General features: G+C 37.4%; 1 protein-coding gene across 4 annotated transcripts in view; it reads left to right on the top strand.

Moving 5' to 3' along the window:
• Positions 1–21,527, top strand: part of MDFIC (MyoD family inhibitor domain containing) — an 89,550-nt gene that overhangs the window by 8,922 nt on the left and 59,101 nt on the right. For 3 of the 4 annotated variants that reach the window (XM_019743224.3, XM_019743222.3, XM_019743223.3), the window contains exon 3: positions 10,859–10,981. The exons of the other annotated variant lie outside the window; for it this stretch is intronic. In XM_019743224.3, the coding sequence (XP_019598783.3) occupies positions 10,859–10,981 (123 nt within the window). The remainder of the gene's footprint in view (positions 1–10,858; positions 10,982–21,527) is intronic. 4 annotated transcript variants of the gene reach the window in all.

Below are 21,527 nucleotides of genomic sequence, written 5' to 3'. Positions count from 1 at the left end.
TATTTCTACAAGTCTTTATTAAATTTTTCATTTTTTATTAAGGGAATGCCGCTGCTGCAGCCCCTGCTGCTAGCGTGACCAGTCGTGTGCTTATGCACCAGTGTTTTGGTTCTCTCTCTCTCTCTCTCTCTCTCTCTTTCCTTTTTGCTCTGTCTCTGTCTTTGCCTTTATTCCCCTCCTCCCCCTCTTGCCATTAACACTTCACTGAAGTTACTTAAACTTTTCCTATTTTTTTTTACAGTAGCATACATAACCTGGAGGAGGTAAGATTTTTAACCTTAAGGTTTTGAAATTGAGTTGTATTTTCTAGATTCTGATTCTAATCACTTAGGGTTCACTAAGTAGGAACTATGAAAAGAGTTATTTTAACATTAATTTCGTTTGTGGTTTCTACTTGCAGTCCACTTCTGTTTTCATATGCACACGCACATGATCTGAAGTAAGATGATTCAAATACATGTGCTTTTGTGCCTTAGTTTTTAGTAGTTTCATGAATAAAGTCTGAAGTATTTTTTCATGCTAGCACATTTAATTTATTATCAACATTGGTTTGAAGGGGAAACCCTGTCAACAAATATTTTTTGTGTGCCTATCATGTGCAAAGTCTTGGGAAGATTAAAAATGTTTAATATGTAGTTTTGCTCACAAGGAACGTGTTGACTAGGTGAGAGGATGAGATATAAATATGTGCCAAATTAAATTGTCTAAGTTTCAATTCAAGATTACCACAAAAACCAAATGAGAGATTAGTTTGTGGCCAGTTGCCAGCTGATGGGTACAAAATGGAACATCCAAGTTGAGGGAGAATCTCAGGGTGGCAAAAAGAACTTGGTTTTTGTCTGGGTTGGACTGTTAGTGGCTCCAGCTGAGGAATACACAGTTTGTAGGTGTTTTGGGTTTGGATTATGTATAGTTGAGCACTAAAAATAAGGCAACTTGTGGTTGAGCTGGTGACAGGTTCTCTGAAGGAGGTGGCAGAGTACAAAGGAACCAGCCTCCTCTCATCACTTTTTCTGTTCCAAAATATAGTCTTTCTACTCTTTTTCACGGGGGATCAGCCCTTGATCTTTTGGATATCTATGAACATAGACCTAGTCTGTTTTTATTTCTTCCATCTCCCAAGCAACATGCAGGATCTTTAGTTAGCTTTTCTGAAGGGTTTTACTATTTATTTCCCCCTGAGAGACCAGGTGAAATGATGGAGCATGAGAAAGGTGTAGGAGGTTACCACATTAATATATGTACAAAGTTACAATAACTTTATTGGTTTTTTAATCATATGCAAAATGAATTTAATACTTGAGCTAAGGAGCCACATATTCAATCTTGGTGTTAAGAAATAATTTCTGGTTGGAGGAGAAAAAGGTTGGAGGCACTGGTAGTAAGTGTGGGAAAGGAAGTACACATTGGAGAGAAATTGGGGAGTTGTGACTAATCGGGTCTGGTACTTGATTATGTTGGGGCTTGAGGAATAAGGGGAAAACGGAGCTGAAAAATGATTCTGTGAATACCATTGACTGGGGTACAGACCACAGTTGGAGAAACAGGTAGGGACAGAAGAGTAGTGGACATGAATTTTAGGAAATACTGAGTTTGAGTTGCTAAAGATGTACTCATGTAGAGTTGAAACTTCAGATCTATAGGTCAGGCAGGAATCAGGTCTAGGTTAATGGACCTGCAGGTTATTCTCCTTGAAGTGACTGAAACTGTGGGTGTTAATTAGATTGCAAAGATTGCAGAGCCAGCATGGGTTGGTAGTGCCAAAGGAGAATCCAAAGAAGGCGGTGTCCCAGAGAGGTGGCCCAGAAGGCAAGAGGCTGGGTTAGGGAGTTAAATGAGGGGCTCCTAGTTTGGGCTGTTAGGGAAATTATTAGCAAGGACACATCCCCTAACTTCTAATCCATATCCATCATCCTGAAGTCTGAGAAATCAATTTCAATATACTTTTAATTTTTTTATTATCTTATTTGTGGCCTCCCCACTATTTGAAATGTTCTTCTCTGTCACTTATTTAGATACAAATTGTATCTTTGAAATGCCTTTACAAATTGAACAACCCCCTTTGGTTCACTTCTGATTTCCATTGGCTTTCATTCTTGTTAACCAGAGAGCTTGGGAAAGAAAGCATTCTTGATAAAATCACTTGGTATAACTGAGAGGTAACAGAAAAGTTTTTAAAGTTGCTGCACTTATAATAGTGATCATGCTAAAAGACTAAAGAAGGGTGTGTGTGTGTCATCATTTCAAACAGGGTAAGATGGTAGTCCTCAATTTCTTTTGGTAATGGGTTTATTGACTGCTAAGTGAGGGAACTGCTATTGATAAGGCATCTCTGGATTTCAGCATTCAGTAAGCAAACTCTTTCATGATAGCTTTCTAGACAAGAGTAAGACTGGCATTTCTATAAGAGTGAAGAGAATATGATCTTGAGATTATTATGCAAAGTGAAATAAGTCAGACAGAAAAAGTCCAGAACCCTGTGACTTCACTCATATAAAACTGAAAACAACAAAGGAACAAGACAAACAAATGAAGAAACAAAAACTCATAGACACAGACAATAGTTTAGTGGTTACCAAAGGGTAGTGGGGGAGAGGGGTGGTATGAGGGTAAAGGGGGTCAAAAATGTGGTGATGGAAGGAGAACTGACTCTGGGTGGCGACACATAATGTGACATATAGATGATATATCACAGAATTGTACACCTGAAACCTATGTAACTTTACTAACAATTGTCACCCCAATAAACTTAAAATAAAAAGAGTGAATAGAATGTGACGGCTCTGAAGACCACTGAGTGAATTGAGGGTATTTAGCACAGGGAACATCAAGTCAAAGACATGACATATTTCCTACATATTTTCAGACTGTCGCACGAAGGGAAGATTAGACTTTGATTGCAAAGAGCAAAATATGATGAATCAGTGAGAATTATAGGGAAGCAGATTTTAGCCAATTGTGAGGAAAGTCTTTGAATAATTAAGTAGTCCCCAAATGGAGTAAGCTGTCTTCTGAGGCTACCTCCCTATTCCTGGAAGTATACATGCCTATTCTCCTTGGCTTATTTTTGGGTATGCTGGATGTTGAATGTTTTCATATGAATTCATGTTATCAGGTTGGGCGAAGAGACCTTTATGAGCCCACATAACTCCAAATTCCATGAGCCTATGAGTGTTTGGTTTTAGCATGAGTGTACTTTTTTGTAGAAAGAATACAATTAAACCTGTAATTAAGGAGGCCTCAGGTCAGTCATCCTGAACAAATATTTTTCAGATGAGGAACGTTAGATTCGGATATAAGGCACAGGAGAGTAAGATGACTGAGGTAATGTGTCCTGATTCCCCCCCACCTTGCATCAGCCTGTTGTCATGTAACCTCCCCACTGCTTGTTTTGAAGTGCAGAGTTCCTGATTCTTTCTTCCCCCCTCATTTTTTAGAGCCCTGATTTATTGAGATATTATTTGAACTATTGCTACATTTTGTACCTATCATTTGTGTTTGCATATTCAGTTGCATATGCATGTAATTTTGTAATTACTTTCAATTTTGCTGTGTGTATAACCCACTCTTCTCTACCCACTCCAATCTGTAAACTACGTGTAGTTGAGTCCATGTCATTTTTTTCATTCTTTTGGATCTAAACACACCATAAGCTTCTAAAAGCATAAGAAGCCCTTTGATGGAATGCATTTTAGATTTTGCTCAGTCTTATTTTTCAAAATATTGGTAATAATTGATTAAGTTGATTTAAGCATTAAATTCATTGAACCAACATTCATAGTGTATCTGTGATTATATAATAAAATAACTTTATAAAATTATGAAATTTTATGTATCTCTTTATTCATCTGTTAAAAATGTTTTGATTATCTCAACATGTTTTTTGGATAATGAGATTTTAATCTGTTTTAGAACCTTACGCAAAGCAGGTAGGTTTTCTTAAAGGTCATTCGGCTTGAGGGATTTAAAAAATTTTTTTTTGGATCAGTGCAGAAGAAAAATTCCAGAGCCTCAGGTCTTCCTGAAAGCTGCCTTATCTTTGGTTTTTCAAAGGTTACATTTGGGAAGCATTTGTAGATTTCCACATTGTTCTGAGCCTCTGGGAAATACAGACCCAGATTTTTTTACTTTTCCCACAGATTTTGTTCTCAGATTGCTTGAGATTTCATAAACTGAAATACACATAGATCATCTGAAATAATTCTGGTACTGAGTGGAAGAGTAAAAATGCAATTGTTTAAAGACATTTTTTTATCAATAAAGGAGATATGAATATAAATCGCATAGCAGTAAGAATATACAAATTATGTAGATTACAAACAATCTGTCCTAGGTTATCATCAAATATTTAATTGAACTAGATGAGATCCAAAATGCAAAAGTCCCAAAATTTAAGCACAAAGAAAGTTGCCTATACTCTAAATATAAGAAATAAGTGTATTTTACACTGATTATGTTTTGTGGGGTTTTTATAAGATTTTATAAGAGTATTTGCCAAGTGTTGTCATTTATATTAGTATTTCATGAAGTAAGCAAATGAAGTATGGATAACAAATAGAAAATGTATTTGATGATTAGTTCATACATTTACACATCCTTCTGTGTAGGTCAGTAAAATATTTGAGGCAGTTTATAAGAGTTTTTAGAAAAAGATTAAAATAGAATAATGAAATATAGGTAGCCTACGAGCTTCAAACCTGGGAGAAAATTAAAATGTACAGATTTAGACTGTAGGGTCAAACCCATTTATTCAATTTTGTTTGTAAATTTGAATAAAAAAGAAAGTATTTTCTTTAATATGATTTTCATTGTTCATAAGGAAAAAAACAACAACGTACAGCTTCTTGGAGGAAACAATAGTTTTCCTTATATTAAGTCTGGAAACAGATTTCTTGCATGGTTTTTCACTTAGGGATTACTGAAGAGATACTGCCCTCAACAGCCTCCCTCTGGTAAGTTTATAGCAGGTTTATAAAAGGCACTTATTGCAATAGCACTTAATAATAGCAAGTGTGAACGAGTCCGTATTTTATACCAGACACTCTGCTTTCCAGACAGGGTTTCATTTCTTTCCACACCCACCTTATGAGGTAGGGATTGTTATTCCCATTTTACAGATGAAGAATCTGCCAAACATCCGGGACTCACATAGTCAGTGGTGGGCCCAGGAATCATGCTTTCAGATCCAGGTTCTTAACCATTTCTCCAGTTCAAAGTACAATTTAGGGATAGGTTTCTGTCACAGAGACCCTAACAACAGTATTTTTATTATCAGGGAGGATTCATATATCTGGACTTGTAGATGACAGAATTGTCCCTATTCCTTGGAAAATCTTGGAGTATAGAGACCTCTATACTATATTTGAAAGTTCATCAGTAACTTTGACAGGCTAATTTGATCCTCATGCACGTTCCTAGATTCTTCTGTTACTTTATCTGTTAAAAGCATTTAGCTCTTGAGGTGTTATATTTGCTTGATTACAAACTGATGGAAAGAATATCCATCTTCAATAGTTTGAATGGTTGTCTTATAGAAAAGTTTAGTCTTAACTATTTCTACCTACTGGAACTAGCTATAAATCACCTGACAGCCGATTTATGCTCAAAATGAAGACTACCTTACTAATGAACCATACTGACCAAGAACAGAACTTGTTCTCTTTCCTTAGAATTTTGGGGAAGAGCTGAGTGTTGCAGTGGGGTTTTCTACACTGGGTGGATATTAAATTAGCTGAACTGAAAAATCCTTTCCAAGTCTGCATTTTAACATTCTATTTCCAACTGAATATCTGTCTCTGAGACCCACGCTGTAGTCTCATCAGAAAACTGAGCTAATGTTTTCTTCCTTATATTGTTCATAGTTCTGAAGATCAAATGAATACTATATATTAAAGTCCTTTGAAAATTGCTACTACTATAATTACAAAAATTCGTTAATTCTTTCAACAAATGGAAGTATTTTGTTTTTTATTTATACTTATTTAACAACCACCTACCAGCTGAATGGCTACTACACGGCACATATAATATTTTACATATATTATTATTCAATTGACTTATTTTTAATGCTCTTAAATTTTTCTTCCTTGTTAATCACCATTCAATTACTTTATTCTCCAACTGTCTGAGATAAGTAAAACTCTCAAAGTTTTAAATTTAGATAATGCCAACTAGGTAAAACATTAGAGAATTTTAAATTAAATGGAAATTCTATTTACCTGAATCTTTCTCATTCTTCTTCAGCAGGAATAATCGAGATTGGAGAGAGATTGCTTCTCACCATTCATGCCCTTCTTTAGAAAAATAGCCAAAAATAAAGAGTATTGATGACTGTAAGATAATAAATGACTGTAAGGTAATCATTTCTGAATAGGACATATAATATTTAAATTCATCATGTAGAACTCTTTTTGTCCTTTGATTCTTTTGCTTAATTCATGCTTGTCACTCTCTGAGAATTAATTCAAATCCCATGCCTTACAAAGGCTTTTCTGTGATTCCCTCTACTCCATTCTAAACACCCTTCCGTGTGGATATGAAATTTGGCTCTATTGTTAGCCCTCAGGCAGAGTCAGAATTTTAGAGCCAGAAAAGGCCTCTGCAACCATCCCGCTCCATCTCTTCATTTCCCATTGAAGAGAATGAGGCCCAGTCCCAGTCACACAGCTGGTCAGTCAGTCTTAAGCCAGAACTATGACCCAGGGCAGATTTCATTACCTTCTGTTTCATAGTGTCTTGATTGTTTCACGCGTATGTTTGGTTCCCCCAGCTAGAGGATTGTTGTCAGGGACAAGCTGTTTTTTTCTTTATCTGAAGATTCTTCTGCACTTCTGTGTGCAGAGTTGTCACCCTAGAAAGGCTGGGAGCTACCCTTTCGGAAGGAAATACCAGTGGTATGTGACGGTCTTTTGGTCTAATGCTATTTTCAAAGTGTCTTCCCTCTTTATAGTAATATCTAAAACATAATTCATGTATTAGCACAACTAACTGCCATTATATGTAATTCAGGTTTTGTATTCTCATAGTTGTCCTGACATGGAGACAGAACTAAATAGCTCTGTATTAATTAACGACTAGATAAAATTGTATTTTTGGATTACTTGAAGCATTGTGAAAAGGTGACGAGAAGCAAGGTGTGTATCTCAATATTTGATAGGCTCGTCTAAGTTTTCTCTAAACGATTTCATACAGAAGAGCTTACTTAGAGCAGAGGCCTCCAACCTGGCCAAATATGATAATGGCAGCCCTCTTCCCCACACCACCCAAATTTAGATGTCTGAGGTTGGCACCTGTGCCTCTTTATGTTTAAAGAGCTCTTAAAAAAAATAAAAGCTAAAGAGAACCATTGGCTTAGAAGAACATCATACTAATTGAGATGAAGGCCCCCTTTGATGAAAGAATTGTGTTATGTTGGGGAGGAATGCTTGTTGGACGTATATATTGAAACCTTGTAGAAAAGTGCAGATTGATGACTTCAGTCATCATTGAGATTACGTGATTGTCTACAGAATACTTCATTCAGGCCTACGTAGTAACTGAATGGCAACCACAAACCTTCATAAATCTAGAAAGGAATTGATTAAACCAGGACTGCTGTGGTCTCTGCTTTTGCAATTCAGAAGTGACACAGCAAGCTATTGTGATTACAGAAATCTGTTATTAGAAACTGCTATTTCATCACTGTAATGAGTAATAGCTGACCTAACCTACTGCAAGTTGTGGTAAGGTTGGTTCTATGGCTGGACAGCATGGTGCCATCTTACAATTATCTACCAATCAAATCTCACTCTCCCTGTATTTCTTCAATGTTAGATGTAACTGTGCACCATTTATAAGGCTGCTATGTAGGTATTCCTTAAATGTTAAAGAGAGTTCCATAAAATAATGTACATATATTAGAAAGTTGTAGAACAGTCAAGTGGTAACAGAAGTTTATAGAAGTGGAGAATTGGAAAGTCAATTTAAATTTAATATGTGGACTTTTTTCTGAGCCTTGCTTTGGGCTGGTGCTGTGGGTCATAGCAAAAGCCTGACACCAACTTTTGAGCCAAGACATTTAGTTTTCAAATGAGGGAAAGTTGGATAGACTGATGATTGTGATTTAAAGGTAATTATATATCCTTTACTTCTTGAACATGAGACAGAGAATGATAGTTTTTCTTTTTTCATTTGAGAAGGACTCTGGGGTCATCTACTCCTAGACTTTCACAGTTAAAGAAAGTTAAAAAAAATGTGATAAACTGTTTCTTAAAAATATTTAGAACAGGAAGAACTTTATTTTCCTCTTACTGGTGGGTTTCTACTAAATTCGTGTATATGGACCACATGACGATTTCATTTATTCTGTGGAGATTGAGAGGTTCTGTGTTTAGCACTTGGATATTGGACATGATTCAAATGTGAGTCAAGTGTGTCTAGAGGATTTATTCATCCCTATTTTCTTTTATTCGGCAACACTTCATAATGCCCTGGTTTCATGAATTAATTTTAATGGAATTAAACTTGAACAGCTCAAAATTATATAATTAATTTCATTCAGCTTCTGTTTAAGTTACTAATTGAATCAAGCCTACTAGCATGACACCTGGCGGCAGGCAGCTACATAACAGTAAGGGCAGTAAGCCTGGGCTCTGCTGCTGAGAAAGTCCATGTGTATGAGTGAGTTTGTATAAAAGTCGGTTCTGATAATCTCAGAAAGGTCTTGAGTTGACTGTAGCAGTGGAAAGATTCTTGAAGTGGTTTTAAAGCATAAAGATTTTAATTGGAACTAACATATCTCAGGAAGATCATTTTCTCTATGATAATGTTTAGTAAATGTTACATAAATCTAGAACATACTGGTTTAGCATGCTTCCAATTTCTATTTTCCTGTTATCTGAATATGGTTTTGCTTTCCAAAAACACTTAGCGTTGGAGACCCTATTTTTTTGGAGCTCTTAGCCTCTGGACTTAGTCCTAAGTGGGCGTCCATTTATTTTCATGTGTTTAAATGTGTTTTGTGGCAGACTTTTCAATTGTTGAGAAATCCCCATGGTACATGAGAAACTTTTGCATGTGCAGAAATTTTTTTCCTTCCACTGGAAATGTTAATACAGTTGACTAACAACTTCTGTTTGAATCTTTCCTTTCCTTGCTTCCATAGCTTGATATCATCTAGCTTCTTTCTTTGATTCTTTTTAATTGTACAGACACAACTATACTCACTCTTTTAGTGAGCCTAGTCATTTGGACGGCTTCTGAAATCAAGTTTAGGAAGATGACTGTTTCTAGCTATAACTTTATTTGTGCCTTGCAAACTCAAATATCCAGCGCTGAACTCCTTCATTAGACTGTAGACTCCATGAAGGTCTGGGCTGTGTCTCGTAATTCATCATATCCTCTCTGCCTAGAATTATGCCTAAACATCTACTATACATACATATTTGTTTAATTAACAAATTATTCTCCTGGTCTCCGGGTTTTCTCAGTCATATCCAGACTAACTCAGTCGTCTCTAATCCTGATTATCTGTGCAAACCCCTAGTTATTTTCTCACGCGTACCCATCTTGTTATCCAGTTGATTAAACTCTGTTGAAGTTCTCCCTGGACTATGTCAAATCTCCCTTTCGTTTACCTTCTTCTGCTCCTCCTGTTAGACATCCATACTCCAGTGATTCGCAACGATGTAAGTTCAGTAGAATCACATGAATCCTCCTCGCTGCCCTTCCCCCCCCTCCCCCCCCAGTTGAGATAGAATCTTTGGTGATGGGGTTAAGGAATCTTTTGTAAAAGCCTCCCAGGTGAGTTAAAGTGAAGTCAAGATTGAGAACCACAGGTGTGCACAAATGTATTAATCTTTCTCATGCATGGTTCTGATTAGGGAATTCATAAAGCATCAATGGCTACTTTTACTTTTTTATCTTGCTTTTAAATTCGGCCTAGATTTCTCACCTTGGCATTAAAATATCCATTCGATGTCTCTGTTCAACCCTTTACTGTCCTCTCTCCTAGTGTCCCTCTCAAAGCACTTCCGTCTAGAGCTGAAATCTTTCCCCGAGCGTCTGCTTGTGGAGTTTGCCTTTGCTGTTCTTCACTTAGGGTGGACTTTCTCCCGTCTCTATTTTCCAATTCCCACTAATCTTTTCAAGACCACCCAACATACCTTTTTCTGTAGGCCTTTCTTGAGCTCTGAATCCTGATGAGTTTCTTTTTCTTCCTTTGAACTATTTTAGTGCTCTATACCTCTCATAACATGCATTTTGGCTTGTGTTATAGTTTTCCTTTTGCTTGAGTTTTGTTCTGAATAAGATGTTACTTTTCCTTACTTATTGGCTTTTCCCCTGAGAGCCCAGAAACCCACATATAGATCCCTCACTCTAAACACCCTCCCTCTCTGAGAATGTCTAACACACTCCTTGACTTTTCCAGGTTCCTATGGAGAGAACTCTGCACCTCTCACTTTTCATCCATTGGTAGTTTGACTTTCATCTCTACCACTCCTTAGAGTCTCTTCTTTGGTGTTGTCCCTACTGCCCCACCTCTACTTGTGTGGACTCACTCACTTTCATCCTTGATTGTAACCTTTCCACATTTCTCTGTCATAGCAGATCACTTACTGTGTTCCAATTATTTGTTTACAATAATCTTAACAGATTATTTTTACTGTAAACATCTCTGTTTCTTCAATGCTGGGCACATAGTGGGTGCTCAATAAATATGTTATTGGATCAATAGGTATGCAATAGTCAATAGAGGTACCACTCCTAGTTTCTTCAATTATGGCACTGCAATTAGAAAAAAAATTGTAAAATGAAAAAAAAAAGAAAGAGAAAGATATGTAACATTTAATGGTAATAAATAAATGTTTTTTTTATTCAGAAAAATGTGATAAGGAAAATACTGAGAGAGACATAACTCAAGCCACCAATAGCTGCTTCACACATGGAGAGATGCAAGACCAGTCTGTTTGGGGAAATTGTTCCAATGACGAACTCATCAGAAGTAAGTACTTTTAGAGAAAAACAGAGTGATTTGATGATATGACTGTGAGAATGTGCTCTGAGTTAATTGTACCATATAATTTTGCTGGAAATCTAATAAATCAGAGTTTATCTGAAAGTGTTTTCATGAGTATTTTAAAATGTAGGGCTAAAACTAGGGTATAAATAATACTCTGTCTGTTTTCATTCTTTCTTATTAAAGGAAGAATTGACCTGTAAATTTTGGACTCGGTTCTCAGAGAGATTTAGACAACACTTAATTCCTTCTTGAGCGGTGACTAAGTGGAAGTCAGACAATTCTCAGTATAAGTGGACTGTGACACTAAAAAGATAGAAAGACAGAGCTAAAGGACAACAAGCAGTATTGTGACAATGCCACTCTGGTCCCTGTTCTTGTAGCCAAATGATTCCAAACTTGTTTTTAAATTAACATCTTTATCTCTACTTGATTTCTTTTTATTTTCTTACTCTTCCTAAGACTGTTCTGCAAAATATATACAAAAGCTTTGGTATATTTTCATTTTACCCTGGGAATACTTCGAAATACCAGCATCTTTGGGTGCTATTCAAAATGCCGAGTGATTGTCATGTTCTCCTCTGGAGCTCAGGTTCTGGTCGCTAAGTACCCCCAGGTGGGCTCGAGGTGAATTTACCATGTAAAAAATTATTCTCTGCAGTAAATGTGTAAGTATAAAGATCACTGCTATGCAACACCTGGAAGAGCATAGGAGTAAATCTTTTGGAATTGTTTTTCGAAGTGGTAACCAAATTACCATGTCTTATTCTTATTCCCAGAGTGGACAGAGGAAAATAATTCCTTTTTGGAAATCAAGTGTTTTTTTGTTTGTTTGTTAGTTTTTTTTGTTTTTTTTTTAAGTTTAGTTTTTCAGTTCAGACAACTCCATAATATAGAGTCTTTGTTGTGTTACATATTACACTTACTTTGAATTTTTGAATATTTCCTTTCCTCTCTAGAATGCCCAGTATCTGTCCCTAACTGATAACCAAACTGAATAAAGCAGGGGAAAAAAGAAAAAACAAACAAACTAACAAAAAAAACAGAAGAAGAAGAAGGGATAAACCAACTTAGTAGAAAACATACAATAACAATAAAAACACTATTGAAGGAAATTTCAAGATTTTAAACAAAATCTCTAAAAGTGAGTACATTTTAGTTTTATTTTAGAACCACTTTGGTTTTTTGCACTTTTGTCTTGGAGAATAGAATGGGAAGGAAATGAAACTCAGAAATTAGCGAGGAGCAAGATTTATATAGCTTTTTCTAAAGAATCAAATAAATACTACTTCAAGTAACCATTTATTCCCCAAACATGTATTAGTTGTCTTCTACCTAAACACTGACTCTGCTGCTGGGAAACATGGTGTTGTGATTTCCTAACAACCAGAGAGCTAGTGAGAGCTAGAAGAGGTCTTAGAGATGATTTTAGCCCCACCTTTTGGGGAACATGATTGTTTTCTCTTTTTTTTTTTCATAGAATTTTAAGTGTGTATGTTTCATTTAATCAATTTATCTTTCCTACTTCCCCAAGGCCCACACTAGGAAAAAGTGAATAAGAACTCATAAGACAAAAAGTGAATGAAATACAAGCACTATTGCATAAGGATATGGAGAGTCATGTTTAATGTGTTAAACATTTTTGTGCTATTTGATGAAGCTCATTTTAGCCACAAAATTCATACCATTAAAGGAAATCGATTTGAAATGAACTACTCTCTCTATTGTCTATACTGATTAAGTGGACAGTGATAAAAAATATTGTAAATTGCATGAAATTGTTTTTTTATTGAGATAATGATGCAGCCTGCACCATGGAACACTGGAGCATTTGGGAACAACTGTCTCATTTGCTACTAATGTACACTGAAGGAATGCAGAGAGAGGGAGATTTATGGCCCCTCAGAGAGGCTGCTGGGAAAGCTGACACATGGATGGATATATTATACAAAGATAATGGCCCCTCCTGCCCGAAACCTAAGCTGACAAAAATTTCCAAATATATATGGGTGATAATCGGACATTGAATTCTGTTAACAAATTTCAAAAACTATATTTTGGGTTATTTTCCTGGTTATACTTTCTAGACAAAAGCGATTTTGTTCAGTCTACAAGAAAGATTTGATATCTGGATTTGCCAAATTGGACAGTTTATGTCACCTTCAAACCCGACTCAAGTCTGGACAGCATTTGAAAGTTCGATGTTGTGATAGCTTCTGCTCTTTCAGCTCCTTAACATGAAACCACAAAGATGCCTGAATCTCCTTTGGCCTTTCTTGTAGAGTCTTTGGCCATCTCCACATACTTCGATGTCTGTCTCTTAACCTTGCTGTTAGGGAGATGTGTGTCTTCCTCTTGGTTCAACATATAACCCGGGTTTGGGGTCCAGTAAATCTTGGTAATAACAATAGGCCCTGGAAAGAAGGCTTTGGCTCAGAGCTGCCTGGGGGAGGAGGGGACATCTGCAATGAGTCACCACCGGCTGGCTCCCTTTCCAGCAGGCCTGTGTGGCTCCCTAAGCACCGTGGAAGGGATGGACAGCTGGCTTTCACGGAATTGCTTTTAGTGTTCCCACTGTAGTGTGGAGTTGATGGGATGGAGGCATCATCAGAAAAATGAGGCTGGCTGGGCTGTGGGATCATTTTCAAGTGCACAACCCACTCTTTTTCCAAGGTTCCATGGGACAGCTCAGCTGCATAAGCAAGAAATAAAGGAGGGGACTTAGTTTAATATGACTCCTTTTTCTCTATCTGTTCTTGAGAGGGTTAGTGAGAGCTGAGCTGACATCTAGTCCTGGATGGCTGCTGTCTTCTTTGTCGGACATTTAAGGCATAATTTATAGGGGACTGTTAGCTGTCAGTGTGATGAAGCTGTTTTTACTTTTCTGAGAATAACTGAGCTATGGAAAGTCAAGGGAGTGGCTGCTTTGGAAATTGTATTCTAATTAAAGGGTGTATTCTCAGGCCTCATAAACGGGATCCATGCTGAGAATAATTTCCAAATTATTCTGTGAACTTTAACCCTGATCTCAGCGGACCACCCACTTGTGGCTCACACTGCTTTGTGCTCCACACAGAAGTTCCAGCTTTGTCTGCCTTTACAGTCCTTCTAGAAAACACTGCAAGTAGCAGATCTGAGGTACTAGCTCCCAGGGCCTGGATTCCAAATTGGCCATCCTTGAGTTGTTGACTTATTAGAGAGAATCCTTTCTGGAAGTTGTATGTAAAAGAGAAGAAATCCATATGGAATCAACATTTCAAATAAATAGGCCACACACAGTCTGGTCAGGCAATATGCATTGTGATTTCTCTTAGAAATCTAAGTTAAAAAGACATTCTAACCCTCAAGTTAGCTTTTCTTTTTTTTTTTTTTAATAAGTAAAGAATTAAAAACTAAATGGAAGTTTTGTGAGAAAATTTTATACTTGGAAAGTTTTGTTTCTCATTTTATGAATTTTTATCCTTTTTTACAGTTTAAAAGGCTTTCATATTCTCAGAAAATATTTTGGTATATAATTTAATTTATGAAATTAAACTTTGGAGTTTATAAGGGCATCTTTTTATGGGAATACCAGTTAAGACTTTGGCTTTTCCCCTCAGATTAGCATATGTGATACAGTATGTAATAATTCAGAGATATGTCTTGTTTTAATAATCATTGTTCCTCTTTCTTACTTAAATAAATGTTGCAGTGAAGTGACACCCTCAATTAATATTAATCTTTCTGTTTAACCTATAATACGTATAAACCTATAATAGGCAATAGGCAACATTTCATGTTTTAATTAGATTAGAAAGGGAACAGAAGTAACACTTTGGTCTCAGTCTTTGGGGGATTTCTAAGGTAGGAAGGAATGTGTGTGTGTGTGTGTGTATGTGTGTGTGTGTGTGTGTGTGTCTTCCTGTGCTTCTACTCATAGGCACATGTGATATTTTCTTTCAATTTAGGTCAAATTTTACTATTCTAATTATTTCCTATAGCGAGAGAGCTTACATTTTCTTTGTTCCTCTTTCTAAACTGCCTCAGGTCTCTATCTCAGATTTTTCTAGGTCTTTCTGAAAATTTTTATTACTTAACTTTATCCTTGGACATTGCTTTTACATAAATGTCTCCTAATTCTAAATGTCATTACTTAACTCCAGAAATTTTCCTCAGCTTCTCTTCTGAAATAAATTTCCTATTAAATTAAACTATTTTGTTCAGCTAATTCTCCCCTTTGTGATTTTGTGGAATTCCCATGATCTGAAGCAAAGTTAGAATGCTCTACTTAAATGGTAATCCCCATTCTATTTAACCCATTTTTTCATTTTGAAGGGGTTTTAGCTCTCATAATAGTAAGGGCTTAATTGATAGTAGAATGAGAGCCCTCTTTCCCTAATTCACACGTGCTTCCTATTTATGGAGCCAATGCATCATGCTTTTCACCCTTCCCGCTATTTGAAACGTTTCTCTTGGCATCCTCTGAGTTTCCTCTGAACATCAACAGGATCTGTTATTAGAAACGCTATTATTTCTTTTCCGAGTCTTTGCCAACTTATTGCGGATCACTCCTTAATGCATATCGTTTCTTCATTTTACAGAATGCATCCACTATGTAAAATACTGAAAGAAAGGCAGGTACTCAGGTGTATGATGTATATACTTAGGACATGTCTTACTTTGGTGGTAAGGAAAGAGCACTAAGAGGTTTTGATTTAAATTTTTTTCAGCAGCTCTTATGTTTGCATGCACATTACATACACTAAATATTATTTGGTTTTCTTTAGAATTCACTTTATATGAAAGAGGCCATAAACAAGTGCTCTTCCCCATAAGTCTACCCAGTACAACTGGGAGAAGTAGCTTTCGTGTTATATTTCTTAGGTAATCTTATTCTTTCCCTAATACTTAATGCTCATTCATTTTAGGAGCCCATCTTGGGAGTAAGTTGTGTGACTTTTGTTTTGCTCAGTGTCTTTTCCTCCTCTATTTGTCTCAGAAAAATTTTGTTTCTCAATGTGCTGACCAAATAGGTATGTGGCTGCAGTTCAGACTCTTTGACGATTGCTGTTTAAAGAGGAATCTTTAACCAGAAATTATTGCAAAATCCAGCTCATGGTTAGGTTTCAGTGTTCGGTGGATAATCCTAAGCTGTTTTGGATGGCTACCCACATTGGTCAGAAATAGCCGTTAGACTGTGTTCTGTAATGGAGCCCATGTCCCCTAACATATTCTTCTTCAGGCTGCATCGTCTGGGCTCCTCTGGGTTCTGCTCAAGAAGCTAGAGAGAACCATTGTTCATCTTTTGTTTTGAGCATGTTATGTTTAGGGTCCTGGAGGCCAATGGAAGCCAATTGCTAGGATTCAGACCCTGGATGTTTCATGACTTTAGGTTTTGGGCAAGTTACCTAACCTCTTTGATCTCTTTCATTTTTAAAATGGAGGTACTACTACTATATACCCCATTGTGTAATTTTGGAGGATTATATAAGAAGATGCATATTGTGTACTTAATAAACATAAACTAAGTGAGTAAACATTCAATACATTTATCAGTTGTAATTATTGTTGTCCTTGGTCCCAAATGTCACTTTTGAGGCTCTATTGTTGTTGTTGTTTTTCTCCATGGTTCCATTGGGTTATATGTCTAGACATGCTGTGTACACAGACCAGGTCTCCTGAGACCCTTGACATTTATGTCCACAACAGATGGTCAGCACCTTAGATACTACATGGTTTATGTTTAATAAATAAATGCTTGATGACTTATGTATATTGAATTAATGAGGGGAGGGAAGAGATGTTTTACCCGTGTTGCTTCTATTGCTTCAGACTTTAAGGTGCTGTTGCAAGGATTCTAAATCATTGCATATTCTGTTTATTCCTTCTTATGCCCTTACTCCCAAACCAGTCTGGTTCATTCATGTCAAGTTCCAAGTATTTTTAGGTGACCCTAGTGATATTAAAGCAATCAAGCCCTCTGCTGTTCACTGGTAAGACTATTCTGAGGAGCTCTCAGTGAACATACAGCAGTGCTCTGGATAACATTCATTGTCTACACAGGTGGGCAGGGATGGCACTTTATTTAGGGCCGTTTTGCTCCCTTATTCCTTATCTTTCTTTCCTACCTGTAAGAAAAAAGTTTGAGACAATGTTAGTTCCCTCCCTTCCTTCTTCATCTCTCCTTCCCTTGCTTGCTCCCTGCCTTCCCACCCTCCTTACTGCTCTCCCTCCTTCCTTCTTCCTTCTAATATCTTTCTCTGCCTTTCTAAAATGGTTTTTTAAATGTTTTGTATACTATAAAGTTCAATATATGTTATTACTGTTCTTATTATTATATTTCATATTATTATTCTAATTTGTTACTTTACCCTTCACTCTTACCATACACCATGATAATTCATTCAGTTTTCAGCTTATATCTTACTACAATTTGTCAAAGATTTTCAGTGTCTTCCTGGTATTCCTAAAATTGTTTGATCTTTATTGGGGGAATGAGGTATTATTGAAGTACAAACGGTGGGTGAGGGCTCAGTGAGGGATCCAGGTTTCTTCCTTTCCCACTTGGGAATTCTTTGAGCTGAGGGAAGAGCTGAGGCCTGGAAAGGAGCTTCCACATCACTCTGCAAACGCTAACCACTGAAGGAATAAGTAACAGTTAATGATCAAGATCATAAATGCTGCGGTCTAGATAATTTTAGTTCTCAAACCTCAAACTTCCTGGATCTGAACACTCTGTGAATTTACACATAAATAATGTTTTGTAGAACATGTTATTGTATTGAATTTTCAGGATTAGGAGCCAGGGTATAACTTTGAAAGCTGAAGAAGTCAGTTACACTAAGGAGTGCTTATAGCACGCCGACACTGCTATGGTAGGGATGCAGTGTGAACAGTGCAGATCTTGTCTCTGCATTCAGAGTTTGCAATCTGGTGGCTGACACACACTGTTCATCTGGAAATGGTAATGAGCGTTATGAGCGCTGTGATGGGAAGTTGCAGGTTGCTGTGTGTTCACATTTGAGAAACACATATGCTCGAGGGAGGGAGGGGTCAGAGAGGGTTTTCCGGAGGAAGTGATGCCTATGATGATATGTAAAGGAGTTAGCCAGCTCAAGCAGAGCATGGGAGGGGTGTGGGGTCTGAGTGTTTTAAGCCAAAAGAATAGAACACCCACAGGTTAATGGTAAGAGAGAAACTGGCCAGTTTGACGTGAGTTGGAGAAGTTTTGTGTGAGCTGGGGTGTAGAATGTTAGACAAGGTGCTGAGAGAGACAGGAGGCAAATAATCTGTTAACAGGGTTAGAAGGTAGGTATTAGAGGGATTAGCAACTTAATCAAATGTATATTGTGGTTTGGCTATATTTTAGGATAATTATTCTTGCAATCATTAGAAAATAAGAATGGGAAGAACTGAAGGCATTAAGAGGCACCTGGGAGACTTGTTATTAATCTGAGAATGGAAAGTGTCTGGGACTGAGGTGATGGCAGGTAGGTTTGCAAGAAGTAGATGGATTCAGCTTTTTATGGGGTACAATCAGTAAGACATATGGGGTAAGTGGATGGCAGGGGCTGGGAAGGAGGCCAAGGTTTTTAGTTTGGACAAATGAAAGTTGTGATGAAAGCACAATGGAGCAAAGGATTTAAGGACATTGTCCAAAGACAGTTTGCAGTAACAGATGGTGACGTCAGAGAGGTAGAAAAGGAAGTAATGATAAGAAGGGTCTTAAAATAAGAAAAAACAAAACAAAACAGAGTGGCTCACAATCACTAAAGGTTTCTATCTTTTAAGAAATAAAACAAAACAGTTATGGATGCAATAAATAAATGGGACAAGTGGAAAGAGAACATGGATTATGAGAATTGGAAATATGAATTTAAGATTTCTGAGGTGGAAAAACCCCAGATAAAGACAAGACCTAAGATGTGGTCATGAGCTTCGGAGACTAAGATAGTTTAATTTATAATATAAACTAGTTTATCCTAAACCCAGACCGCTAGATTTAGAAGAGATTTGGGAGGTTTTTATAAAAATTGCCATATTTAGCAGATGTTGGAACAGAAATCCAGATGTTTCATCTAATTAGTTTAACCAATAAGAGGGAAATCTGGGGCTGTGTGTGTGTATGTTTGTGTGTGTGTGTGTGTGTGTGTGTCTGAAACTCTTGAATTTCTCATTGAACCTTAATGGTGTAGGAGAAGTCAGCCAGTTGGCTATCTCTGATTCTTTGTTGCTTTGCCCTAAACTTAGTACCTGGTGTAGATGAGTGGAATAGTAATGTGATATTCTCTAAGCTGAGCACCCTGAAAAGAATCAATAATGACACACATTGTTTGAAGCTGCTGGTTTTCTTTATTGTAAGATTCTAAAGGATTTCCAGTAGACATACAAAATTGGGATTTTTAGAAAGGATATGCGTGTGTGTGTGTGTGTGTGTGTGTGAACTTATAAGTGTGTGTATTTGTTTTTCTTAATGGAAGATTTCTCTTCACAATAGTTACTTCTAGGGAGTTACGTGAAATTGGGGACATATCAGTGAAGAGGACTTCCACTTAATATTCTGTATACTTTCTTCTGCATTGTTGTCTTTTTTTCCCCATTAGGTAAATTATTTTATTATATTAAAAGCAATAATATTTTGAAAGGAAAATTCTCCCACATAGCAAAAATCACCAGGGTGAGGGCCCAACTTCTCCAAACTGCATTAGGGCCTAGTCAGCTATGGGAAATGTGTCAGGTCACAGGTAAGCCAGGAGCCTGAGTTCCTTCAGGTTCTGCAGAAGAGAAAACCAGTTACATAACTTGGGAGGTGGAGAGCCCTGCAAAATGAGAATGCAGAGCCTCTTGTTAAAAAATTAATAAGAATTTCTAGACGGCAAGAGCAGAGCATGAAACCAAGTGCGGACCCTGCTGAGCATGAGCTGGGAGCTCACGCCCATGAAGCCGGGCCTGGCTGAGGGTGGGGGGAGGATTTAGTTCTGCTAAGCACAAAAACCGTACTTTGTACCCAGTAAGTTCCTGAAATTCAAGAAGGAAGGCATTTTTCTGGGCGTGGCAAATTAGCTGATATGTCAGTCACAGGCATGCGCAGCTTGCATAGCTGGAAGGGCAACTCGCCACTCTGGTGTCGGCCCTATCCAGGCACTGAAGGAGTGAGACATGTCCTGCATGGGCTGCTCTGGAGGGTGCGGGCGCGTTCCAATGCGGAGGTGGGTGCAGCTCCCCTGCGCTCCTTCCAGGGATACCGTCTCCTTCCTGCAGCGCCGCTGCGACTCAGCATTGTGACCTGCGCGGGGTTCCTTTGGAGTCCTCAGCACGTGGTTGTGAATCCTGGCTCCACAGGTTGCCACCGGAAGCTGGGTTTTCCCATGTCCCCATGAGTTGTGCAGTGAGACACACAAAAGTCAGGGAAATCTCAGATGCTGGTATTAGAGGGTAAAATTGCATTAAGTGTACCACAGAACAGAGTGGGTGGAGAAATTTGTTCTGCTGTGGAACATGATTGAATTAAATACATTTTCTATGGTTCTTGAGAGCTTGGACTGGAAAATTTCAGGGAAAAGAAAGATTCCCACTGTCTCAGATTGTCACATGTAATTCCTTCATGCCAACGTGGTCATAGTAAGACCATATATCTCCTCTTTGGGTGCTGCCCATCATTCCTATCTTTATGAAAAAGATACTAAGGTATGATCTGTGTAGAGGCCTCGCTTTGCAGGTCACATGCTCCACATTCCTTCAGGAAACAAAGGTACTGTCACAATCACAAAGGTGAGTGATAATGTAGACAGCAGCAGTGACAACAACACACCCAATGAATGGTGTGATTATGTGTAATTATCACTGACCTACCCTTCCTTTGAGTTAGGTTCTTCTTATTGTATTTATCTCATAGCCAGTAAATTTTTACGCGTCTAATCAAATAGCTCTGAATATGAATATTTACTACTGGAAATGTAAAATTAGACCCATATTCAGACATATTTAAGTTTTCAATGTTTTTTGCTTTAGCCAGTTTAACCTGGTTGATTTTTGGTCTGGCTTTACATTTTGAAAGAAACAGAACAAAAACCGTTCAGTGTATTTTATTTTAACATGCATAACTTGCCTTTTAAGTTTTAAACAGAAGGATTCCTTTTAAATTTATTAAATTTCAAATATATCCCAATGAAATATGTATAATACGGTATGTATGTATCATAAAACCTTTTTTTTTTTTTTTTTTTTTTACAGAGGATTAAATAATACTGACTTTTGCCATAAAGTCCGAATTTGCTCGGACTAATTCAAGGCAGGATGTACAGTTTCAGGCTGCAATACGTATCTTCTAATTACTTTACCGTTATATTTGAGCCTAGTTGCCAATCTAGTACCTGGAAAGTTGCTGTGAAGGGATGTTGATAGTACATTAATTCCCAGGTGACACTGAAAAGCAAATGGCAGAACGTTAAATTAGGGAGTCAGGTATTGTGTGAAGAGATGTTGAGTGTTATATTACTGTGACTCTATTCATGCCTTCTCCTCCACCTTCTAGCATAACCTGTTTGATCCC

This window comes from Rhinolophus sinicus, chromosome 8 (genome assembly GCF_057876585.1).
Source record: "Rhinolophus sinicus isolate RSI-liver-muscle chromosome 8, RSI-T2T, whole genome shotgun sequence".
Taxonomy (NCBI): Eukaryota; Metazoa; Chordata; class Mammalia; order Chiroptera; family Rhinolophidae; genus Rhinolophus; species Rhinolophus sinicus.
The sequence above is the reverse complement of the archived record's forward strand: the minus strand, read 5'-3'. Positions and strand labels throughout refer to the sequence as shown.